The 27,680-nt window shown below is 42.9% G+C and overlaps 1 protein-coding gene across 1 annotated transcript in view; it reads left to right on the top strand.

The window, feature by feature from the left end:
- gfra1a (gdnf family receptor alpha 1a) overlaps positions 1-26,250 on the top strand; it is a gene marked incomplete at both ends in the record, with an annotated part of 117,117 nt that extends 90,867 nt beyond the window's left edge. The window contains 4 exons of the mRNA XM_080740684.1: positions 3,223-3,357; positions 12,655-12,833; positions 23,587-23,631; positions 26,095-26,250. Of these exons, the coding sequence (XP_080596810.1) occupies positions 3,223-3,357; positions 12,655-12,833; positions 23,587-23,631; positions 26,095-26,250 (515 nt within the window). The remainder of the gene's footprint in view (positions 1-3,222; positions 3,358-12,654; positions 12,834-23,586; positions 23,632-26,094) is intronic.
- Positions 26,251-27,680: the final 1,430 nt, after the last annotated feature.

Here is a 27,680-nt window from a genome sequence, read left to right as displayed (position 1 = left end):
AAAGATGGCTGCGCCCTGCCTTGTGCCTTGTTTACATTTAGATCTGCTGCAAAATGTCTCAAAATGGCTATTTTGTTTAAATGAAGTATCTTTATGGGCCTCTCCATTGACTTAACATTGAGGAGCTTCACTTCGCGTGCACGCCCAACGTGCGTTGTAAACAAATCGCCGACATTACCGATGCGGGCGGGACCGGAGCGACGTACAGTAAGTAATCATATCTTTACTGTATATACAGTAAGATTCACAGTCCTCACCGTCAACGGCGCCATGGTATTAACCCTTTCAATGACGGTGAGGACTGTCAACGGCGGCTAAAAAGTTAATCATTTGAGTACATTTTCCACCACTGCAGAATGAGTAGCACTGAGTAGACAGGGGACCACTGAGACATCTGGTAGTTTGGGTCGTGACCATAGACTGTAAAAAAAATGGACGGTGGAAAGCCTTTGGTTTCTATGCTGCTTTTTTGGCCCTTGAACGGGTGCCGCCATCATTGTAGAAATCAACGTTCATTGGTAGAAATGGTACCACCTCGAATGGTATTGGCTGCCAACGGTCACATGCAACCACAGGGATACTTGGGATAATGTGGTGTTGAACTTGCCGAAAATAAAGCTCATGAAGAAGAACCATCACAAGCCTATGATCACAAGCCCCTCCTACAGCATACCCTGCTTTAACATCAGTTATAACATAAATTGGATCATATTTTCACAAAACGCATATCATGGTGATTGAAACAAGGCTTTAAACTAGCGACAGGAACCATAAAGTATAGTATTTATGACAATGTTTATTAAGGTAAGAAAATCTAATGTAAAGGTTCGGGGGAAATTAATGGAGAACATGTTGCTTCTGGTACCAGAACAGCGCAACTAGCGGCCAATCATAGGAACGTTCAGTTCCGTGTTTGCTTCATTTTAAATCCGGAAAACTGGCCCCCTGGTCGTGACTTCACTGGGATTTTGGGTCCCAAGCCCAAACCAATTGAGCCTTGAGGCTCTTTACTAGAAAGAAATGATGTGTTCTTTGTCATCTGAGCTACAGTATTTCCAAAGTTATGGAGAAAAAGTTAGACGTCTTCCGTCTTTTCTCCTCAGAGTGATTTCAGCGGAGGACAGTGTATCGGCGCCACATTTTAATTAAAGCTTGGTGAAAACTGAAGATATAAAAATTCCATAGCCCAAAGTCTCTGAGAGGGATACTGCAGGGGCATACAAAAACCCTTCTTTTTACCGTTAATAATTTGATTAATAGGCCTATGCTTACTAGAATACACAAAGCTTTTTAGGAATTCAAGTGAAAACAGCGGAGCACTACAGCCAAATACTCTGTGCCACAGACAGTTCCCTGCAGGGGCGCTCTGCGAATAAAGGTCCCGCTAAACAGCAGTAAAATAAAACTCTGCCAACATGACGACATCTCTCTTGGACAACATGGCAGAGAAAATGAGGGAGAGAGGCAGAGGGACAGAGCACTGTCGGCAGGGGAGGACAAGACAATAGCGAGTTAAAGAGATAAAGAGAATGGGAGGAACTGGGTGGAAGGCATTCTTCTCTTTCATCATCTTGTTCTTCTCCTCTGCTGTGCATTTCGTTGCACCGGGAGAAACTCCCCGAGTCTATTTATCACTAACGCCCCCTTCATTACTGTACACACGTGAGCATGTGAACACACACACACACACACACACACACACACACACACACACACACACACACACACACACATTGTATATTAGTGTATGTGGACACGCATACAGTACATACACACCTACAGTAGGTGCACAAATCTATGCATTGAATTGAATAGTACTTGAATAGACAAACACACACCTACATAGGAATACACACACACACACACACACACACACACACACACATACACACACACACACACACGCTCGCGCACGCACGCTCGCGCACACACACACACACACACACACACACACACACACACACACACACACACACACACACACACACACACACACACACACACACAGTCCACCCAGCAAGCCGAGAAATGCCAATTCATTGTGCTGCTGCAAAACAAAAAGGACTGTGTTTTGGCGCGAGGCCAGCTCAGGGGAACAATCCATTGGGGGAGGCAGAAATCACTGACTGAAGCTATTTACTTTCCCTTGCACGGAGAAAGCTCCACCAGCTCCATTCTGCATTCCTGCACAAACTTCGCCACGCTGCTCCACTGGCTGCATGGAGAGGACGTTGGAGAAAGAACTGAGCGTCCGCAACGATTAAACGTCACGCTTCTTGACATTTTACCGTTGCGCACCGGAGAGGTGGATGATGCGATATATTCCTCCTCAAGCCTGATTTATGTATACATCGTGGTACGACCGTGTCGCTCGCTGAAATCTACAGGCTCATGGCGTGCTGTGAGCTTGTGCGCTGGCTGTTTTTGGCGAATGAGACATAGTATACATTTTAAGCAACAAAGCTGATTTGCCAAACTGTAAAGAACAGTACATCGTACACTGCATACTGTCATTGTGACCGTACGTCGCAGTTTAGTATGTGAACGTGAACGGTCACAGTTTGTCCGTATGTATCTCTGTCTGCCTGTCATGACTGACACTGTGTCGCTCTGACATCATGCTCTGACGTCACTGTGATGTCAGGGGAACCACTCTATATTCTTCATATGGGAATGCCCATATATGGAGGCCAATTCTGCCACATACACACAGAATCCATATATGGCCAAGACAGATGGCCAAGAGAGCCCATATCTGTGTGGCTTGTTCTATAGACAGGGATCTCCATGTATGGGCATAAAAGGGTGTGATGTCAGATGTCATAGACATCATAGGACTTTCACATAATAAATAACTGAGTAAGCATGTTTGGGCTCTCACAGCATATCTCCATATACAGTACATAGATCTCCATATGTGTACCAGGGGTCTCCATACAGTATATGGGTAACTGGTCCGATATACATCACTGGCCCTTTAGGGCAAGGTCGCATGTCGCCCTGAGGCGTCTTACTAGTACTGTATGCAATGCTGAACATTGTACAGTATTTGTCTTTAGTAATAAAACTGTGGATAAACTTGACTGTCTATGCATCACATCACATATCAACATTGAAGAACGCTTCTAACTTGATGTACTGTACTGTATATGCACTATAGATAGATGATTGACATTCTCTTTTCCCATCATGTCCTTCCCTCATCCTCTCCTCTCTCTGCAGGGACGGTGATGACTCCTAACTATCTGCGCTCTCCAAAGATCAGCGTGTCTCCGTACTGTGACTGCAGCAGCACCGGAAACAACAAGGATGAATGTGACAAGTTCACTGAATTCTTCGCTGACAACACCTGCCTCCGTGAGTCACCCCCCCTCCCACACACACACACACACACACACACACACACACACACACACACACACACACACACACAAACACACACACACGCGCGCACACGCACACGCACACACGCACGCACACACACACACACACCTTCCTCTGTTATTCTGTTCGGCTCACTTTAGTTGCGCCAGCAGAACGCGCAAGTACTGCGTCCGGCTGGGTATTAGTCCAGTCATTTTAGGGTTAGACCTAGAACAAATTGCAATAGTAGCAAAGTCAACTGATTTTGTATCCTCATTATGTCCTTAGTGAGGGAAAAAAAGTCCCAAGGAATCCCACCGGGGCAAAGTTTTGAAAACGACCTATCTCTTCACTTACTATACACTACAATATAAAGGAAAAAATGACTGAAAAAAAACCTGCTTTAAGTGGGATGTGAGGGGTCTAACTAGGGGTTTGTCATCATGCTGAATCCATTGCAGGCATTTGTTTTGCACAAAAAACATTCTGTGGGCTAGAAATGGCCTTAGAAAACAATACACGTATGGGTGCGTTTTCATGTTAGTCGGAGGCCTTAGGGTTTTTTTTTCTCGTGCTAATCAGTCTAAAAGTTCAAAATTTTGCACAGATGTAGCTCAGGGCATGCTCTAATGATTTAGCTAGGGCGCGCGAGTCTGCAACATTCGGGGTCGCTACAGCGGCCAAGTTGGGCTCCCATCGACTTTAGTGATGAAAAGTGACTTTTCAGAGTTTTGTTGGTGCTGTGGTGACCCCGAAGGTCGCAGACTCGGGCGCCCTAGCTAAATCATTAGAGCATGCCCTGAGCTACATCTGTGCAAAATTTTGAACTTTTAGACTGATTAGCACGAGAAAAAAAAAACCCTAAGGCCTCCGACTAACATGAAAACGCACCCATATGTGTATTGTTTTCTAAGGCCATTTCTAGCCCACAGAATGTTTTTTGTGCAAAACAAATGCCTGCAATGGATTCAGCATGATGACAAACCCCTAGTTTGACCCCTCACATCCCACTTAAAGCAGATTTTTTTTTCAGTCATTTTTTCCTTTATATTGTTGTGTATAGTAAGTGAAGGTAGATAGGTCGTTTTCAAAACTTTGCCCCGGTGGGATTCCTTGGGACTTTTTTTCCCTCACTAAGGACATATTGAGGATACAAAATCAGTTGAGTTTTCTACTATTGCAATTTGTTCTAGGTTTGGCCTAATTTTGGCCTAAAATGACTGGACTAATTTGTACAGCCTGCAAAACACTATATGAATCTTGCCAAAAACTGCATGGGATTAGCATAAATCTGGTATGTCTGTATAGGGGAGGCTTGTAGGCACCCATGGAACCCATTTCCAGTAACATATATTGAGGTGGAAGGTCACGGGACCATTTGAAAAATGATGATGTCCATATTTCTCTCGCCAAAAAAATCATCTAACTTTGAATCATTAGGTATTTAGCCCTCTTCCCAATGAGCTAACATGACATGGTTGGGCCCATTGGAAACCTGAGATTGTCTTGAATCAAATGCTATCTTTACTTTTGAGCTACCTCAAAATCTGAGCGCGCCACAATCTCTGAAATACAGTGTCGTCAGTGATCCTGCCAGCAATCGAGTAGGTGTCATAGGGGTAACAAAACAATGAAAAAAACACATTTGCCCCGGTGGGATTCCTTGGGACTTTTTTTCCCTCACTAAGGACATATTGAGGATACAAAATCAGTTGAGTTTGCTACTATTGCAATTTGTTCTAGGTTTGGACAAATTTTGGCCTAAAATGACTGGACTATATGTATGTCGTCCTTCTTTGTTTAAGCCCGTAGCCCAGTCAGGGACCAGCATTTCTGGCAACGTCATCATTAACAGCCAATGAGGGACCAGCATTCCTGGTGAGGCCAGTGGTGAGCGCACCTCATGGCACGCTCTGCTGGCGCATACAAGTAGGCCACACATGGCCTGCTTGTGCAGCCTGCTTGTGCACAAGATGCAAGTTGGCACCTCGACAGATTGCAGTTCTAGTTCCTTCTGTGGCCTATTCTGCTGTGTTGTGTTGAGTTCTATTCTATTCTATTCTATTTTATTCCTATTTATTATATGCCACTCCATTCCATTCCATTCCACTCCATTCTATTCTTCTAAAAGTAAGTACCATAAGAGGCAAATACCATAAGAACAACTGTATCCTCTCCTCTCCTCTCCTCTCCTCTCCTCTCCTCTCCTCTCCTCTCCTCTCTAGCACGCTCTGTTCTATTTGTTTCTTCTCTTTGCTCTGCTGCATTGTTCTCTTGGTCTTTGTTCCGTTTCACTCTTCTCATCTCTCCACGTCCCTCATCTCCTCTTCTGCTGTCTTTCCTCCGTTCCTCTACTCCAGTTGTGTGATGCTTCATCTTTTGCTCCCACATAGAACTGGACTTTCTGTTTGGTTATATAGACCGACAGACAGCGTGTACAGTACATGAGTGTGAGAGAGTGAGTGAGTGCTTGCATGTTTTATTTAGTATACAAATGTGTCTGTGTGTGTGACTGTGTCTGTATCTGTGCATACTGTACTTTATGTATTTCAGCACTTGTCCATGTATGTTCATGTGTTCTTGTCTGAGTGTACGCATGTGTTTTGTGTGTGTGTGTGCGTGCATGCGTGCGTGCGTGCGCGAGCGTGTGTGCCAGTGACAGTATGCGTATAACTAACTGTGCTTGTGTGAATGTGCATGTATTGTAGTGTCTGCATGCGTGCGTGCGTATTTCAGTGTCTGCATGCGTGCGTGCGTATTTCAGTGTGGGTGCGTGTGTGCGTGCGTGCGTGCGTGCGTGCGTGCGTGCGTGCGTGTGTGCGTGCATGCATGCGTGCGTGTGTGTGTTTTGGATCATCAGGGGTTAATGTGGGTTAAGCTGTACGGTCTCTCTGCCTCTCTCTCCTCTCTCCATCCATCACTCGCTTTACCTTCACTCTGGGGACCCTAGTGGAGGAATAACACTCCACTCTGACAAGCTTCTCTCTCTCTCTCTCTCTCTCTCTCTCTCTCTCTCTCTCTCTCTCTCTCTCTCTCTCTCCTCCTCCCTCGTTGTTGCTCCTATTTCCATACACACGTCTCCCAGTGATGTTGTCAGGGCACAAAAATATGTGTCTAACGTATTTCACTCCAAAAGTATGCATTATACTATTGATGATACTATTGATGTGTGCAGGGGACAAAATGATAATTTAACATATGAAATAGTGAGGTTCACGACATCAGAAATGTGTTTGTTATATTCTTCAAGAAAATGTTTCAACATGATTATTTACAACCTGTAATTTGTTAAAAATAAATCACACCTAGAGTGAAGTGAGCGGTGCTATTTTAATTTCATCAAACGTCCCGCTAGCCAATCACAGCGTGTCCTGCGAAGCTTGACCAATGGGACTCCTGGCGTACAACAAACTTTGGCCCCGGAATTTTTTTACACGTTTTTCCCCCTGGTTTTTGACCGGAGAACAAACTTTGAGCTGTTTGAGCCAGGATGTAGGCCGGACATCGTAGCCGTGCTTCAGTTTACCCGGACATTTTTCAACACGTTTTCCCTTTGGTTTTTGAACGGACAAAGCCAGATGTTGGAGCTATAGCTCCTGTTCCAGGAGCACCGCTCAAAATTTAATTGGGGGCCCACAGAGTTTCCTTTGACCCATATAAAGGGTCCTGGGACTCATTACGTTGAAAACCTCTCTCTCTCTCTCTCTCTCTCTCTCTCTCTCTCTCTCTCTCTCTCTCTCTCTCTCTCTCTCTCTCTCTCTCTCTGTGTTTCTGCATGGTTCATTTTCACCCTCTTGCTCTCTTTTGTCTCTGATGGTCAAAGCTCTTTCCCTTTCTGTCTCCTTCTTCTGCCTCCCTCCATCCGTCTCCTACTGTCTGCCACTATACGGCCTCATCAAGCTCTAGCTCAGCAGTACCATCTACTGACAACCCCCCAAGATCTGTCTTCCCCTAGTCTCTCAAGAACAGACTGACTGAGCTCCAGTTACAACTGAGCTCAAGTGAAAAGGACAAAAGGACCTTTTCTTTGACGGTGGCTAGCCAGATTGGTCTTCCCCTGACACCACAGGGAGAGAGACACCTTTCTGCTGGAACACTATTCCAATGTGACACGTGATAGGTTTGTTGAATTTGGCTGTGCAAAGACGAACGCACAGAACGCAACCATGTGATAACAATGATACTGTTCTGTTAGTCAATGTTAAACACCATTATCAGCTGGACACCCTGGTTTTAAAACATCTCATTACACAGTAACTTTCTGGGTGTTCATTTAACACTTGAGAGTGTAAAAAAATGACCGTTAATGGTATAAAGAATTTTGCTCGTAATCTGTTGGAGTCGACTGATCCAAGCGCCAACATCCATATCTGACAGCAGTAAATGTCACATACAGCGATATGATGGTATCATGTTTGTTCAAACACACCACACTGTTTGATCCTCCACAAGGGCAAGAGAACGCTGTTGTTGTTGTTTCATCCAGTTAATACTTTGTGACTGATCCTGCATGTGTGTGTGTGTGTGTGTGCGTGCGTGCGTGCGTGCGTGCGTGCGTGCGTGCGTGCGTGCGTGCGTGCGTGCGTGCGTGCGTGCGTGCGTGCGTGCGTGCGTGTGTGCGTGCATGCATGCGTGCGTGCATGCGTGTATACTATGTGTGTGATGTTAAAGAGTCAGCAGTATTATTTAGTTCAGTGCCTTTACGTTTCCACGAGTATCTGTACCACAGGTGACTTTTCAGTGTATTAGTGGTGCCAGGAACTGAAATGGCTAATGTCTCAGGCTAAGCCCTTTTGACTAGATTGCTTTATGCTCTAATACTTTAGTGAATTGAATAGTCTGGGTTTCTTTTCCTTTTCCTAATACTTATACACTACCAGACGATTGTGTTGACGCTGGGTTGCATTCAAGTTGCACTTCAATGGAAACTGGCATTTAGCATTCCCTTTGAAAGCAGAGGGGAGCATTATCTACGTTACTAGCATTTGTTGTACATAATGTTTGTTTCTCTACTAATAATGGCACATTTATTAGAGAGAGGGTCACACCAGGAAGATCAGAGATTTTGTGTTTGTGAACACCTTCTGCTAGGCCTTTATTGTGAATTGATTTTAATAACCTATCTTGTTAAGTAAGGATGAAACAACATACAGGCTCCATGATATAGAAGGGAACAAAGGTACACGTCACTGTTTGTGTGTGTGTGTGTGTGTGTGTGTGTGTGTGTGTGTGTGTGTGTGTGTGTGTGTGTGTGTGTGTGTGTGTGTGTGTGTGTGTGTGTGTGTGTGTGTGAAACCTTGTATCTCTAAGTTTCGAATGCATATGTTTTTTTCTTCAAAATTAAAGCCCTATATCATCATACAAGAGTGTTGCACAAAAGTAGTGAAAAATAGCAGATCTACAAGCACACAACGCCTCGCAACACGAGGCGTTGTGTGCTTGTAGATTGGCTATTTTCACTACTTTAAAAATAAATAAAAAAGGAACGGTTTTGAACATACGTACAAGGTTTCCACCCGACAACAACGATATACACACACCCTTGGCTGGGGTCCCAGAGTTAGACTTGTGGCCTGCCGCCGCCATAAACACACGTGCACACAGCGTAATGAGTGTTTGTTTGGAGAAACGGAGGAGCTCTGCAATATGAATGTCCTCATCAGCCCTCCACTGCTCACAACAGTGAGAGCAGGATGAATGCTGGGTACACACACACACACACACACACACACACACACACACACACACACACACACACACACACACACACACACACACACACACACACACACACACACACACACAGGGGCATATATCATGTGCATATCAACAGTACAAGAGTGTGGTTGTATTGGGAAACTCCCAGTGGCCAAGTTGGCCAACAGTAGATGACTGTGGATGTACAGGGCAGCTCCCATTTGGCAACAGTATTAGGAGACTGGTGTGTTGTCTGTCTGGTTGTGGGATGCCTGACTTTAATAAACTCAGAGGAAATTGAAGTTCAACTTCTATTGACTGTGTGAGGACAGGATGAGTTCCTGAAAATAAAGTTATTCCTGGTCACAGTGACTGGACAGAGGGTCAGGGGAGCAGAGGACAGGTAGGGTATAGCTGTCTGTCCAAAGCTGTGAACCAGATTTCAAACTACTCTATCAAGACATCTGCCATTCCACAGACTAAACACACAACAACACTACTATACTGTATACCTGGAACAGTAGTCTCTCACTATGAAGTACTGTAGGAATATATCCTCTTCAAAAAACATTACTCTGCATTCTGGGAACTTACAGTACAGTTCATGTCTGTCCTCTATAACACTCACTTTCCATACTGTACCGTTGTTTGTTTGATTTTTTGAGCGGTGGTTACACCGTCTCCTATACGTGGCCGTGTGTGTATGCGTGCGTGCGTGTGTGTGTGCGTGTCTGTATGTAGCCTGAAGTACCTTTTTTCACCACACATGTTAAGGGAGGGGCGCTGTTGTTCAGGCCAGGCCAGACACACACACACACACACACACACACACACACACACACACACACACACACACACACACACACACACACACACACACACCCACCCCACACACACAGGCACCCCCCCCCCCCCCCCCACGACCACCGCTCAGTTCACACGGGTGTGATTTTTAGGAAGCCAATGGATAATTTCAGCACAGTATGAGATCTAATAAACACATCTTTATTTCCTGGTTATTTTATTAAGTTATGTTATATGACCTACAGTAGCATCACTGTTTTTTTTTAACTTTTCTTCCAATCCACACACATGAATGATAGCACATTTCTGGACATTTTATTCAACATGTCTGTGTCAATTATAAAGTTCAGGCTAGTTACTCAAGGTGTTTCCAATACACAATTATACGCATTATATTGTAGGCAGTGAAATTCATGGGGTTCCACGATGTGGAGAATAATAAAATAGTATAGAAAGGTAAATAAAATTGAAGTATTAAATAGAAAACAATACAAATAGGCAATATGAACAAGTCTATTTTTTATTGGTTAGCAGCATACTTATTTGAAATGGTTTAGTTAGTAGAGAAGTGATTTTCTACATTAACTGTTGCCTAAATTGTAATGTAAGGCTTTTTGCTTATTGTTTTGCCTATATTAAATCAGGCATTTACCTTCTAAAATGTAAACATTGGTTGGGAATTCATTACAAGAAAAAGGCGTAAGTGACTTTAATCATCATGGCATTGAGTGTTTGTCTGGCTTTGGGAACCTCGTTTATACTAAAGCTTTGCTTCCCATCTTTATTGTTACAATTTTTAGAGTTAAAAGAGGTTCTGGTCCTTCTAGAACTAGAAATAGGTCGCTGAATATTTACAAAGCCAGCATATCCGTTACCAGATCACTAGGGTTATACCTGCCACCATTCTGAGGTGGTACCACCCTCCACGGGGGCAATATAGGGCCAACAGCGGTGCATGTGTGTCAAATGAAAAATGGCCATATCTGTACAATTTTTCCACATGCATGAATATATCAGTGAGGTTAAAGAGCCTATGCAAATATCTCCAGTCTGTACCTTTAGTGTTAGGGTCACTTAAAATGGAGTCACTGACCCTGGAACAAAGGAAGATCATTATTTTCTAATGGCCTGGTGCATATGTGTGCATATACGTACAGTAGCTGTATAGCTTCAAAGTCTTAGCAGGCTATTAATAGGTCCACTAATGGACTGCAGTGGTAAATAGCCAATGTCAGCATTCCGCTTTTGTTATCACTTCTACATAAAAGATTCAGCAGACAGTCACAAAACCCTAAGTACCTTCTAACTCACCTGTAATTATAGGGAGTAGGCTAGGCTCAAAGTGTGACACTGTTTTAATGGACACCCCAAATCAAAAGCTGGCAAACTGTACTTTTACCCTAGATGTATCTTTTGATCTGAAGGGCAAGTTGTATTAGTTCACAGCAAAGAACTTTTGCCCTGATGCTTATGCAACTGACATTAAGACAGAGCTAATGGTAAGCTGTAATTGTTAGACTAAAGACAAAATGAAACTAGAAAGGTGCAATTCTGGGAAAGGGCAAGTGTGGTTGCACTGACGCGAGTCGCGAGGAAACCACTGGGAAATGAATTAATTCCATCTTACCATTTATATTATATATTGTGATGTCAAGTGAAGCTTGACCAAAAGCTTCACGTTTCTGTTGTGCAGCCGCTCAACCCGGATAACATTACTCAGAAACTTTACAAAACACAGGTTCACTTTGCTGGCAAAAAAATCTCGGACAGAATACAATAGTGTGTTGCCTATAGCAGTGGTTCTCAACCTTTTCAGGCCGCGACCCCTAACATAATCATATTTGAACTCGGGACCATCCTGACGAGCACTAAGAGTTGAGGCATTACATGGTTCTATTGTGAAAATAGCCAATTTCTGCCTCTAATATTTGACAATTTGGCCAATGTTATAATTTGTCATTTTAGAGGTATTAAAAAGTCCTTAAATTTTCACTTGTGCAAAATGTGCAAATACCCTCTAGTCTATACACTTCAACTTTATGTTGGTTTGTTTACTTTTGACTGAGAAAAAATATTGCATATAAAGTTAATCATCTGGGGACCCCTCAATATAATTTGGGGACTCTCCTTGGGGTCCCGACCCACAGGTTGAGAACCACTGGCCTATAGCAACCACACTAATGATGTTATGAAACAACATGGGACAACATGGGACTTCATACATACATGTGTGCTCTCACGTGCATGTGCAAAATGAAGACTTAACACACTAAAGGGCTTTTGACACCTGACCTGCGGGAGAGAGAGATTACCCCCATGTCCCTGTGACTGCCTACCTGTACTGTCCACACGTCTCCTCCGATACACATGCAGTGTCCAGCTGCTTCTTTTCACTTGCAGTTTCACTGCCTAAAGTGGTGTGCAGAGGAACATGCTATCCATCCCGATTCTATTCCTGTACAGACAGTAGGTACTGACAAACCTGTAGGAGTCACTAATGCAGCGACAGAGAACGCAGTGCAGTCGCCTGCTCATTACCCGATTAACTGCAAACACAGCCAGTTTGTTCAGTTGTCCACACAGTGCCTAAGCTGAAGGCACTGTGGAGGATTCTAACATCAGTCTCCACAGTGGTGGACAGGTACTTTACCCCTGCACCACACAGCTACCCCTGTTTATAATGTAGTTGTTGTTTTAGTTGGCTGACTCTCTCTCTTTCTCTCTTTCTCTCTCTCTCTCTCTCTCTCTCTCTCTCTCTCTCTCTCTCTCTCTCTCTCTCTCTCTCTCTAGGTAATGCCATCCAGGCATTTGGGAATGGGACAGATGTGGGTGTGTGGCAGCCCATGCCCCCGGTGCAGACCACCACCTCCACCACCACCCCGTACCAGAGGAGCCGTGAGCGCAGCCCCAACACCATCGACAACCACATCAACACAGACGGCTTCTACCACTTCTGTGGCAGCCTGCAGGTTAGAATGTTTTTTTTTTTCAGTCTCGCCTCCAATCTATCTGTCTGCCCATGTATTTGTTTGTCTGTCTGTGGCTCCAGATGTAAGTCTACCTGTGGGTTGCTGCTCGTGCTCAGTGATAATTCCATTCTGAATGTCAAACGCTGGAGCCAGATTGTTTGGAGACACAGGGCTCTACTGTCCCTCAACCAGACAGTTCAGTGTAACTCCCAACAAAGGAACAGGGATCAAAACCAAATGTTATCATTTGGCTTCTAAAGGAGGCTGGCCAGCAGATAACCCTAAACAGTGGTGAAAATGTCACTAGTCAGGGAGAATTACGAGGAGACTAAGTGCAAATATTTAGAGAAATCCATGGCATTATGATTTACATTTACAGAAGGGCTCAATTCACTTGTTTATCTCCAATGTCAAACCAAGGTATTTAATATTTTGTAATGACTACAATTTAGGCATTTAGCAGACTCTGTTATCCAGAGCGACAAACAAAGTGCAAAAAAAAGTAAGTGGCATAAAGACTGGTCAACAACATGACAGGGGAAAAGCTCTCATAAGTAGAGTACAAAGAAAACTATTTAGTGCAAAAAAACAATTTAGTACTATAAAGTAACTAGGATGACAGGTAAATATCAAACCTGGCATCTGTCTAAACAACATCCTATCTAATTAACATACATTGTACAGTATGTGAACAAGTAACCGACATACATCTCCATAGTATAACTAGCCTCTATAAAGAATAGGTGACATGAAGGGATAGGTAATGAGGAGTGCTATATCTAAGTGTGCAAGAAGGGATGTAGGGTTGGACTTGGATCATGTCAGTGCTTTGACTGGGTGGGCAGCAACCAGAAGCCACTGAAGGGAGCCAGTGGTGTCGCACCACATTCTGGGCCCTGGGTACAAGGATTCACTGCAGGCCCCCTCCACCTTGGGCCTTAGTAACTCAGTCCCACTTTCCCCCCCCTTGTGACGCCCCTGCAGAAGTGGCACGACATGGAGATGTAGGGAGGCATGCCGCAGCATTCTGTAGAAGGGGTTTGAGTGAGCGAGCTGGCGGACTTGCAATAGACAAGCCTGAGAAATGATTGAGACTTGGATAAGCTTGTCAGACTCCTTGGTGAAGAAGGGTCTGATCCTATGTGTGATATTGTGTCCTTCTTCAACTCTCAGTATTATAACGCAAAAGTGACAGAATAGTGTGACGGACACATAATCATATCTTATAGTATAAACTGCATTCATGGTCTAGAGAGGGCACTTTTTATAGACGGATAAAAGGGCCTTTTATGTCTATGTGTGAACGTGCCTGGTCTCCGGTTCAATTCCAGTTGCAGAATTGTGTTGGATGCCCTTTCTGTTCTCTTCCCTCAATCTCCTTTCTCACTGCTAGCCTACCACAAATATTTTAAAAAAATGTAAATCTAGGGTCCATTCATGCTGAACAGTGGCATCATACAACGAGACCACATTTCAGCTGAGAAACTAATTGCAAGCCACATATTCCAATCAAGCAATCTGAGGGGCATTCACCCGCCCGGCTGTGTCAGACAGCAATTCACAATTTGTGTAAGTGGAGTGGAAGGGACGCATTAAGTAAAGATGCTTTGAGCAAATTACATGCAATCAACCAACCATTAATCAAAATACGCTTTAATTGGGTCCCATTACGATCTGGGAATATTAGCTTGGGACATAGCTAGTTCACAGCACTGGTGAAACGTAACCTGCTTTGTAACCACAATAAAGCCCCTATCAGAGTCTGCGGTGAAGAGCCTATCACCGCACATTTTAGGTGATAAGCTATCCACCTAAAGTGAGAAAACAAGTGGAGGCCATCATAGTCAGTCACGGTGAAGTCCTATCACTGTGACTGACTGGTCTAGATCGACCAATCAGTGAACGGGGTGATGGGCCGATCTGTCTGAAAGTAAAAACAGAGAGATGTGTCGGGGTTCGCGGTGATTAGCTCTTCACCGCGAGTAATGGCGTAATGTTGTACTTTTATGACTTAAAAAGACTACACCGCGGTGGATACTATGATAGGGGCTTAACCCTCACGTCTGTATAAAAAATGTGGAAGAATTTCGAAACAGAATGTTGCAACAGGACATTTTATGCCACGATGCGATGTGTTGTGAGCTTGCCTTGTATGTAGATCTGCTCACTATTTGTATAATACAGTAGGATTTATGTGCTTAAAGATATAATCTTAAGGCTTTATGTGTATTTTCTCTCTCTCCCGATAGAGTACAGTATGAACCGTAATTGCAATGATGTCCAATCTGCAATGATGTCCTTCTAAAGTAGTGTCCAATCCGGTGGGCCGTCTGCTTCGTATCATTTTACTGACATTGTCAACCAGTATGTCTACATATCTCAATGGAAGAGTAGGAAGACCACCTCCAACCAGTGTAGATGTACCATAGTATATCGTCACTGTCGTTTTTTTTTCTTTTTAAGTAAAGCCCTGCTTCAGCATACAAGGCCGTCGCACAAAACTCGTGAAAAAAGCAGATCTACAAGCACACAACGCCTCGCACCACGAGGCGTTGTGTGCTTGTAGATTGGCTGTTTTCACTAGTTTAGTTCATTTTTTAAATGATAAACGCTTTTGGACATACAAGGTTTCCACCTGACAACAACGATATATATACTCTACCATACGGATTGGATTAAAATAAAGTGTTATTCATTCAAATAAGTCCCGGATTGTACAGCTGTAAAATCTTAACTGCCTTGAGTGCTGCCTCCCATTTGACTACTATCAATAGTGTGCAAAAGCAATCTTTAAGTAGTCTAAGTAGTTACCGCAAGACAGATGTAACTTTTGTCATGGCATTGGAAACTGACAGCATTGTAGGACGGATGTATGGGATTTATGGATGTGTATGTGCCTCCATGGATCCTTGAACCAAACCTTGAGCTCAGACACTTTTTCTCTGTTCCACCGTGCAACATTTCATCGTAGTCAGCATGTGTGTACTTAGATGTACAGAGATGTAGCCTACTTAAATTACATGGATCTTTCAAGGCAAGAGTTCATATGCTATGGATTGTACTCAAAGGGAAGTGCGTGGATCTCTCTCACACACACAAACAAGGTTACTTATTGAGTAGTTTCAAGTAGTGCTGCATCTGTACTGTAAGGTCCATAGTTATTTTAAAAATGTAACATTTGTACATGTGTGCGCTCTCAGAGTTCAGTTAAAGGACAACTTTGTTTTTTTACAACAAGGGTTCATATTTTAGATTGTAATTAGAGAAAAGATGAGTCTTAAAATGTTTTCATTTACTTCTTTCTATCATTTTAGTGATTTTAACGATATTGATTTGCATGCATGCCCCCAGGTTGGGGGCATGCATGCAAGTGGCTAAATATGTATTTTTAGACACAATAAGCCCATTCCCAAGATGCACTGCAATCTTTCATGGGCAGATGTGACTTATGGGGGCTGGTGTAAATAGTAAGAAAGAAATTGCTGGCTTATTGTGTCTAAAAAGACATATTTAGCCACTTGTACGCATGCCCCCAATCACCGAAATCAAAATACTAAAATCGCTAAAACAATAGAAAGCAGTAAATGAAAACATTTGAACACTCATCTTTTCTTTCCTCTAATTACAATCTAAATTAAAGCTGCAAGCAGCGATGACCGGGCCCTCGCAGCTCTACCCACGTCACAAGGGGCAGCGGTTTCACTATTTCACTTATTGCCCTTTTACACTTATTGCCCTATTACACTATTACACTTTTTTCACTATGACACTATTACACTTATTACACTATTACACTTATTGCGCTATTACACTATTACACTTATGGCATTATTACACTATTACACTTATGGCGCTATTACACTATTACACTTATTACACTATTACACTATTACACTATTACACTATTACACTATTACACTTATTACACTATTACACTTATTATACTTATTACACTATTACACTTATTGCGCTATTACACTATTACACTTATTGCGCTATTACACTATTACACTATTACACTTATTGCGCTATTACACTATTACACTTATTACACTATTACACTTATTACACTATTACACTATTACACTTATTAAACTATTACACTATTACACTTATTACACTATTACACTTATTACACTATTACACTTATTGCGCTATTACACTATTACAGTTATTACACCTAGACACAGTTACACTATTGCACTTATTACAAACCATTGAAAAGATATAGCAAATAGGAACTATCTATAATCGACCAATCAGAAGAGGGGGCGGGGCTAACTTAAACCAATTAAGGTGAAGGACTCTTAATCAAGTCATATGACACCAGCCACAACTCTCTTCGACAAACGGTTGTGAGTAATAGCCAAAAAAAGGAACAATCAAGTTTCGGCCAATCAGAAGAGGGGGCGGGGCTTAGTTAAACCAATTAAGGTGAAGGACTCTTAGTCAAGTCATATGATACCAGCCACAACTCTGTACGACAAACGGTTGATAAGTAACAGCCAAAAAAGGAACAATCAAGTTTCGGCCAATCAGAAGAGGGGGCACTTCCTGTTTGGCGAAGGAAGTTTGACGCTTCGCCACGGTCACGCCGTTTTTCTAAAACTCACGATTCGCACAACTTTTTATCGGTAAGGTGTCTTGAGTATGCCGAGCGAAGTTGAAGTTAATCCGATTAACCCCCTAGGAGGAGTTTGTTAAAGTGCGACACGTGAAAACGGCCAAAAATGCGCCAAAACGCCACTAATTAGTCAAAATGGCTGACCTCCTGTTTGGTTTCGGACATGGCGCCAAGAGACTTTTTTGTGAGTCCGGACATGATACAGGTGTGTACCGATTTTCGTACTTGTGGGTGAAACCGTATAGTGGGGCTGATGCGTTGAAATTTTGTAGGGGGCGCTGTTGCGCCATTAGGCCACGCCCCCTTTTATTTATTTTTTATTACGTACTTTTTCGCCACTTGTGATGTGCTTGTAAAGTTGCGCAACTTTTGGAGTATGTTTGGCACCTCAAAAACGCGATTCATTCGGCGGAAGAAGAAGAAGACGAAGAATAATCATAATCTTTGCAAATACAATAGGGTCCTCACACACTGTGTGTGCTCGGGCCCTAAATATGAACCCTTGTTGTAAAAAAACAAAGTTGTCCTTTAACGCTCTGGATTGAATCTGTGCTATTTTGTAATGGAACTACTCTGATGTCAAATCATGCAAGCTAACGAGAGTTTCTGTGTTAGACCCCTTTACGTATTTGTAGTGTTCCTTTGCTCGTTTTGGGTTTGTGCACAGATCTCTTTGTGTGTGTGTGTGTGTGTGTGTGTGTGTGTGTGTGTGTGTGTGTGTGTGTGTGCGTGTGCGTGTGCGTGTGCGTGTGTGCCAAGACAGACCAGGTTCTTGCAATGACTCACTCTGGGGACAAGGCTGTCAGACAACTCACTTCTCTCTTCCTAACAATTACACACGCACAGACACACACATTCACACATAGTACCTACACACGCACACACGCACACCCATACGCACACTCGCACACACCCTGAGATAAACACTCGCAGTAATAAGCAAAGGCCATTGACTCAGAACCCCTCCGCTTCCTGCCAGTGACAGCTCAGCAACAGTCACAACAACAATACATTTACTGTGCACAGTGAGGCTTGAAAGAAACAAATCAAAAGTGCAGGGAGAGGAGGAGCAGCGGAAGGTGTTCTATCGTCTGAATGACGGGGGAAAGGAGCTGCTCTGCGGCTCCCTGCAGCGAGAGTGCGAGACACTCTGTTTTAAGAGCTTAAAGGGAGAGACTCTGCTACCTGTCGGTGGGCACAGATCTACCCCCAGGCTCCTGCAGGGTGCATCGCTCACATGCGTTCTAGAGCAGTGTTTCTCAAACTTTTACATTTCAAGGTCTCCCCTTAACTCTGACAGTGTACAAATGGAACCAAATGGACCCTAACGGGTCCATTTGGTTCCATTTGTGCACTGTCAGAGTTACAGACTTGTATGGGTCGATTTCGACCCCCATGAAGGAACCCACAAAGTTGGAATCCACTTTGAGAACCACGGTCTTTGCCAAAAATATCTACAAGATCACAACCCGTCACAATGTTAGATCTTCCGTTTTTGTGCCGTGCACACGTTCGCCCCTAAGAACAGGGAAACTAGGATTCAAGTGGTTTTCAGATGCTTTATCTGAAGAGGTTGGCTGTGAGTTGAGGAGCGTTGGAGAATGACGTGGGCAGGCTGACTGGCAGGCACATGAGGAGTGATCCTGAACACTATAGGAAAGAGAATTATAGCACAATCTTGGAAACAACACCAAGAACTAATTACTAATTTACTAACCTCTGGAGGTGTGAAGCGTGTCACCACTGGAGCTGAAAAAAAAGAAAAGAAAAAAAGAAAACGATCTGACGATGAGAGTGTGAAGAAGAGCCAGAGTTTATATGCAGGATAGGTGAGGAGCGGATGGATAGCAGATGTGTCGACTGAGGGAGGTGAGGATCTGATTGAAGGCAGGTGAGCCGGAGTCCAGGGACACGCATGCACGCACTAGGGCATTAACGACTTGTGATTTTTGCAAGTTGACTCGGCTCAGTAAAAAGTTGAGTTGAAGTCGACTATCGTTTGTTGACGTCATTTGTTTTTATGTTAATATTATAGATTAGTTAATGGCTATAAACTCCTGTGCTAGTTTGCTTAATTCCATTGACAATACACAGTTGGAACAATAAGCAATCCTACTGTTTGAATACTGTACACACGCACACATGGAGCAAAAATAATGATAGAAAAACTTTCTCAACTTTCGACTTTCCCTGGTGGGAGTCGACTTGTGTAATGAAGTTGTCGACTTTTTGGTTAATGCCCTAGCACGCACACGCACACGCACACGCACACACACACACACACACACACACACACACACACACACACACACACACACACACACACACACACACACACACACACACACACACACACACAGAAAGTCCAACCGGGAACACAGAAGGAGAGTGAAACAAACAAAAACACAAGGGATGATACTGACATCAGACAACAGCAGGTTTCCTCTCTCTCTCTCTCTCCCTCTCTCTATCTCTCTCTCTCCCTCTCTCCATCTCTCTCCCTCTGTCTCTCTCTCTCCCTCTCTCCATCTCTCTCTCTCTCTCTCTCTCTCTCTCTCTCTCTCTCTCTCTCTCTCTCTCTCTCTCTCTCTCTCTCTCTGTTCCCTTGCTTCCCAGTGTGTTGTTCTTGTGTGATGTGGTTCATTCTGTCGTCCTGAATCTGGCTTGGAAATGCAGTCAAGAGGGCCGCTGGTGAGCACTCTCCCTACCCACAAGCAGCAACAGCCCACCCTACCCACTGTTAACATCCTACAGTAGTACACAAACAATTGCCAGAATGCTTGCACGCAGTGCACGCACGCTCTCACACACACGCACACAGTGCGAGTCTATAGGCTACTCATAAACACATGTGCACAGAGTGCATACACAAGCCCCTTGGGCAAAGTCAGACTGTTCTTATGAATATAGTTGACTCCAAAGCAAGTGGAAAAGCGCCCCAGACAAATATGGAAATCAAACGCATTATGCTAATGTGACTTTTTAGAAGCAAACATGCAACAGAGCAGGTGTCAGTCACGTGGACGAACACGCACAAGAGCCAGTAGCCTATCTTTGGATTTGTGAAGTGAAATTGGTTTGCATGTAGAGATTAGATACTGCAACGTGATTATTGAATAACATCTTTTTGTTTTGTTTCATGTTTGCAGTCACTGTGTGCGTCGAAATTATAGGAAACAAAACAGCTGTATTATCATAGTGCTGTACCAGATGGAAGTTCATAATTACGAACAGAACTCGCTTTCTCAGAATCATGATCATGATTAAGAGCAATTTCAATTACGTGTACTAAACATGCAGGTTTTTTAAATGCCACACTCACTCATTAGTTGTATACCCCTTAAGGAAACATCTAAAGCTACTGTATGAAAGATAATCACTTGCAATATGAAAACACATCATACTACTAGTAAGACGCCTCAGGGCGACAAGCGACCTTGCCCTTTGCGAGGTCGTGCCATGTCTTGGCCGTCGGGCCAGTGATGTATATCAGACCAGTTCCCCATATATGGATATGAAGTCCTGTTAGATATGGGCTTAATATTGATGACATCAGGGATCTCCATATATGGGCATAGAGTGGTTCCCATGACATCATCCAACATATAATCCCTTTTATGCGCATAGATGGAGATCCCTGTCTGAACCAGCCACACCACTGTGATGACACCTGTTTATGTCCATATATGGAGATCCCTGCTCTGAGTATCTAACATCACTGTGATGTCACAGTGATGTGTCAGGGGAACCACAGTGTCAGGCGTTATCCCTGCTCTGAGTATCTGACATCACTGTGATGTCACCCACCTGTAATGTCACCTGTGATGTCACAGTGATGGGTTCAGCCACAGTGAACCACAGTGACAGGCAGTACACGTATACGTTACACGTATACGGACAAGATGTGCCGGTTCTGACAGTAAACAATCAACACCTCTAGGACTAGTTTAGAAACTAGCGGTGCAACAGTTATTCAAACTAATCGATTTAACTGTGTAAAAAAATAGCGATTTTAGTAAAATAATCAATTTAGATGGGGGAAACTGTAGCAGATCAACAAGCTCACTGTGCATCGCGATGCGATACATTGTGTGCTTGTAAATCAGTAATTTTTGCACTGCACTGTTGTATGATGATGACCACCAGATTTATTTCCTCATGTCGATCCGTTAATATAATACAAAATGCATTTCAACATTCCTTGATTAATTGAAAAAGTTATCAATATAGTATAATCACTAAGACAATAATAGTTGCAGGTCATTAATAGAAACCATTTCCTCAAGTCCTTGTAAAAAGAGCCTTTTTGAATCTTTTTTTCACAGAGGCCTGAAAATACGCCATGATTTATGCTTCCACCAGAGCATTTTCTATGTGCAATTTTGTACAGAAGAGAAAGTGTTTTTTTAACAAACCTTTCTTTGTTTTTTTTGGAAATTTGGAAAAAGTCTTTCTTTCGCTAGCTCTACCATGCCTGATACAGAACATCCTTTACACCCCTGCTTTTGGTCTGAGAATACTCTCTGGATACATTTATTATTCTGTCATACACCCCCCCCCCCCCCCCCCCCCACACACACACACACACACACACACACACACACACACACACACACACACACACACACACACACACACACACACACACACACACACACACACCTTACAACAACCAGTGTACAATTTCAGTGTGTTTGCATTTTGCACTCATGTCTTCGTAATTAATTTGAATAGCATTCAATTATCAGCTCACAATTAGGACATTGTGAGGGGTTAACTGTACATATTAATATACTAAATGCCCTGCACTGTGCATAATATGTATAATTGTTTTACATTATTTATATAGAATGCAACACATAGGGCTGAAAAACAAACTGGTGCAACAAAATAACCAGCTGCTCTGGGACTTTCACCATGAAGCAGCAAAGCACTGCCCACTGCGGAACTAACCTCACACACCCTCATGCTGTGTGTGTGTGTGTGTGTGTGTGTGTGTGTGTGTGTGTGTGTGTGTGTGTGTGTGTGTGTGTGTGTGTGTGTGTGTGTGTGTGTGTGTGCATTTGTTTGTGTGTGCGCGCGCCATGCCCATGTGCGTATGTGTGAGCAAAGGCGAAAGAGTGTGTGGTTGTGTGAATTTGAGATGAGATCAGTGTGTGATTGTCCTTCTGTTCTAAGCCTGGCTCCTCTTCCCTCTCACTGTAAATATCAAAGGTTGTAAAAGTTTAAGAGCTCTGGGGCTAAACTCTCAGAGAGCATTAGTTTTATTTTACATTTTGTTTGTCTAGCGGCTTTACTTCATTTCCATTTCACTTAAGTAAAAGTTTTCAGATGGCACATTCATGCGTACTGTATGTATGTGCATGAAGGCACTCACTCTCCTATTACTCTTCCATATTTTCATGATGCTACAGTACCTGATGAAAAAGCCGGTCACTGCTTTATTATATGTATTAAAAATTCATCATCGTACTGCTATTTAATTATTATCGTTATTATTGTAAATAATAACAAGCTGAATGGTTAGGGAGCCTGCCTGGGGAACCAGAGCCCCTGGTTGTCCCAGGTTCGATTCCAGGCCAGGGTAGCAATGACGATGTGTGTCCCTGAGCAAGACTCTTAACCCCTAATTGCTCACACGCTCCTTGTGGGCAGCGAATCAGCTGGGTTGGGCTGAAAATACAGAATTTCCCTCGCGGGAGGAAATAGGTACAGTATCTATCGTGTGAATTATTTCAAATAATTCACACACATTTATTTTATTCTGTTTTTATCACCATTTTCATCTACTGGTAATTACAAGTCTTACCTTTACACATTGTATTTTTGTGATTCCATTTGCCTGTGATTGTTCTGGGAATCTGGTGTCTCTCGTTGCAAGAAATGCCAAAGAGCACTGATTACAATACATTCATCAAGTGACTTACAACACAAAAATGAGTGTAGAGCCATTTCCCAAGGATATAAGGAGAGTAGAATGTCTGGAACAATGAACACACCATGGACTGGGTTCTTACAGTAAGTCTGTGAATGTGAACTGTTTGCCATAAGGTGAAGTGATTTCCGTGTGCGTTTTGGTGTTTGGAGCCAGTAATATTGACTGAAATTCTCCATGTTTCTGTCTCACAGGCTCAGAAACTGAAGTCCAACTCCACTGACGGTGTTCTGTGCGTGGTAAGGACATATCAAAGTGCTGTTATACTGTATTTCTGTTCATAACACAGCTGAATGGGAACTCCAACATTGAAGTTCTCCATGACAAGAACCCAGGCCTATGCAAGGTCTAGGCTAGAAATGTATAGTTTTTTCTTCCTACTTCTGCTCTTGACCAAAATGCACTGGCCTTAAAGCAGGAGTTGCTCACTGGGAAGTGGGAACTGGAGAAAGTCTGATAAAGGTTAGGATGGATTAAAGGCAGAGAACACATTCTGGGTATGTGTGAATGTGAATACTTAACATATAAATACACTTAGCTTAATTTAAGGCACTCCACTCTGTGTTATGCCAACAACACATACCCATAGCCATGATATAATGTAATCACGATATACTGTATCATGCTCTTTAGTGCTATTGCTTATTGCAGAATGAGTATTAAAACACATTCTACAGGGTTTCACCATTAATCAAGAGAAGAAAATGCAATATTTGCCAATGTGCCTACAAGTTCCCAGACTTTAGGTATAGACATTAACAAAAACTTTAAGGCACCACTTGACACACACCGTAAGAATGAGAGTAACACAAACCTAGGTTGACTAACTTAAAGATTTCATGACATGCAGTTTTTACTAAACATACGACGGTCCTTCAAACGAGTATTAAAACTCATTGGTGGCGCTAGAAGAGGGGCATGTGAGAAATCAGGGGCGGAGGTTGTGGTTTGCCAGCCAAGGAGTGTTTGTGCAAAGTGTGGCATGGATAGGGGCAACGGTGCCGGAGATAAGACTAGGGCCACAAGTGTGACGTGGCGTGACAGACTGACGGAGGGACTGACAGACAGCCAGTGAAGATTTTCATAGTAACTTGCGACCTGACGGTCGCAATCATGAGATAATGCTTGACAAATATGATTCTTCTTCGGAGTTTGGTTATCACAATAATAAAGTGTCGGTTCATGAACTGAATATAAATGGGCCTTTACATGGAAATGACACATTCCTTATCAGCTAGAGACAAGCCATTTAATCCAAAACACATACCCTGCCCTGACCCCAGGGTCATAGGTCACTGGACCCTATGGCATGGCAGCCTTCATGCCTGCCTTTGTAATCTCCTTGGTCTTTCTAGACCCTTTGAGGCTGAAATGGGATGGCTGTTTATCTGGTGGCTTTTAAAGTTCACTGTAAATGTCATTGTACAATAATAAGGCGGTGTTATGCACTGGACTGACATTTAGCAGAGGCAGGGACAGGTCTGGAGGAGATGACCAAACCACCGGCTCGCTTGCTGCTTTATTAGCATTTTCATCGCCACTCTAAACACACACAATATGTGTTCTCACACTCTCTCTGACACAGAACACGGAGATGCCTTGGCCTTTTGATTAAGAAAACAACCTTTTTTTGTCACTGGAAACTATGCTTCTACTGGTACACATAGTATTCTATCCCTAAAGTCATACTTTGTCAAAGTCAATCATTAATTTTGTCTTTTTGGTGACACTCGTATAGACAATCGTTGTCAAACCGCACCGCTCAAAAAGGAATGCTGCAGGGTCCTAGTGCCCTTTGGAATGCAACAATTTGAAGTCAGAAACAGTATATTTACTGTAAAATATGTCAATAACATTTCCGGTGCCTACGTCATTGTAGTGGCATGAGTGTCAGACACTCTCGAATAAAAATGCAATTTATAATTTAGGCATTTTATAGCAGATGCTCTTTATCGGGAGCGACGTACAGTAAGCAAGGTAAACGTATACATACATCACAAATGCATAGAGAGAGAGTGTAGTGCCTCAGTAATCTACTGTAAATAGTGTTTAGTGTTTGGAGAATTTGTCCAAAAACACATATCATGTTATATGGTTATTGTGAAAAAATACCAGTGAAAGATTAAATGTGGTGTCGAAAGTATGGCATGAACAGAGTAGAAATGAGGTTAGCTCTAGTTAATATAATGCTATGTAAGATGATACTTCAGATGACAAATAAAACAGCTTGTCTGAATGTACAAAGCAAACGGTAAATAAATAGGGAAGAAACACAGAGGCCAAACGGTTGCTCACAGGAGATAAAATGTCTCAAAAGAGAATTGAAGGTGCTTCTGGGATCAGTGGGAACGTAGACTTAAAAAGGAAGAGGAGATCCGAGCATTCCAAAAATGTGGGGGAGAGGAAGTAAAGGTAAAACAAAATATATTCTACAGTATAAACAGTTTAGACTGTTTAGGGTCTTGGTCAGGGCTTCATCCTCTTCATCCTCCACATTTTTTTAGTGCTCGGATCTACTCATCCTTTTTTGGTAAATAAATAGGCCTCATAGCCTTCATGGCAAAGGTTGTCCAAAAGTTTAGTATTACATGAAGAAGTTACCTACAAAAGTGTTTTCTTTCTTTCTTTTTTTCTTTTTTTCTTTCTTTCTTTCTTTCTTTCTTTCTTTCTTTCTTTCACGTCACCCTTTCTCTCTCACACAGGATCCTCAGATTGATGGCCCCGGCACATCAAATGCTATCCCGAGAAACTCAGCAGTACCAAGATGGCCTCCACCAGGCCTGGCCCCTCTGCTGCCCCAGCTGCTCTGGCTGTGGTATTACACCCTGCGAGCACTCTACTCGCCGGCCATCTTGTAGCCCAGCCGCCTCACAGCAAAAAAAACAACCACGGACTGACGAACATATTTGTATAAAAAAAGAAGCTAAACGAGATATTATATTCTCTGTTACTAATACCCGTTGTATTTCCCTCATGATTTGTATTCCTGTTTTCTTGTTCCTATTTTGTTATTTTGAATTGTTTTCATTTTTGGAAGCTTTATTTTTGTGTTGCAGTTATGCGCTAAATCAGTGATCTAATCGTTAACTCAGTTTGGCTAAGTGTTCCTTTTGGGTTAGTCGAAAAAGCGATGACAAAAAGATTCTATGTAGCAGCCTCACTAGGTGATCGTGAGAATTAAGACCACATTCCAACACAGAAAGACAGGTGGCTCTCAGAAGGGGTTGTATATTTGACCCTTTCTCTATTCCGCTGGTGTATCGAGGATCACCGGAGACATAGATGCTCAAGTATCGCTTTTAGCCACCCACTCCAGTAACAGCTGCATTAAAACAGATGGGCAGCCTTTTAGGTGTTAATCGTCTGATCTGTGGTGTATCTGTGTTTTGATAATGGTGTTCAGCTGCTATTCCACATTTTACCATTCAAACAAAGGATGGGGATGCTGTCAGTGACAAAAATGACCACTTGAGAGAGTTTTGACGGACAAATGAACTTTAGCTTCAAAGTAGAGGTCTTCAGGGGTCTACCCAAACCGGAAGACCCGAGACCGGGTTCGGGGCCGCATTTTGTTAGGGTCAATTGTATTCTATTACCTCGGGCTCCGGGATTGTCTATCATTATGTGTTGTACCCGATCCAAGAAGACACTCTGATCTGGAGAGAAAGGCATGAAGTGACGTGTTGTAATTGGATCTTGGAACGAATTCCAATTAGAGCTCGAGTCTGTCATTTTGGACCCTTTAAGACCTCTACTAAGACCTCAAAAGTGACTGATGCTCTAGCAACACTTACTTCAACCTCAGAGGCCCTTTAACAGCGACGCTTGTTCTGGACCACATTGATACACACGATGCCGCATGCAAAAGCACAGGGGAAGACATGCACACGCACACTCACATAGTCCACATCTCCGCACATTGTTGTGGTATACACTCAACACCAACAGGAAACCAGTAGGTAACTGAATCCACTCAGCTCATATTTAGTGATTGTACATACATACTTGTAATTGTTCAAAGTCTACAGAATTGTCAGTGTTTTTCAGTGGAAGAGGATACAAGATAATGGATCATTTGCCCAAGGTTTGAACAGGCAGTTTCACCTACATTATTTATAAGGGTTGTTAAAACTTTGCTGAGTATGACGCTGTGGTGTCACACTGGGTCATGGGTGGTCATGCCATGCTGTCTATAATAATAGGAGCTGAGGGATAAATATCTTTGGCTTATTGTTGTACTGTGTATTCAACTCTTCCAGTGTTCACGCCCCATCGCGCCAAGATCTAC

This window comes from Nannobrachium achirus (assembly GCF_963921795.1).
Source record: "Nannobrachium achirus genome assembly, chromosome: 13".
NCBI classification, from domain to species: domain Eukaryota; kingdom Metazoa; phylum Chordata; class Actinopteri; order Myctophiformes; family Myctophidae; genus Nannobrachium; species Nannobrachium achirus.
The sequence above is the reverse complement of the archived record's forward strand: the minus strand, read 5'-3'. Positions and strand labels throughout refer to the sequence as shown.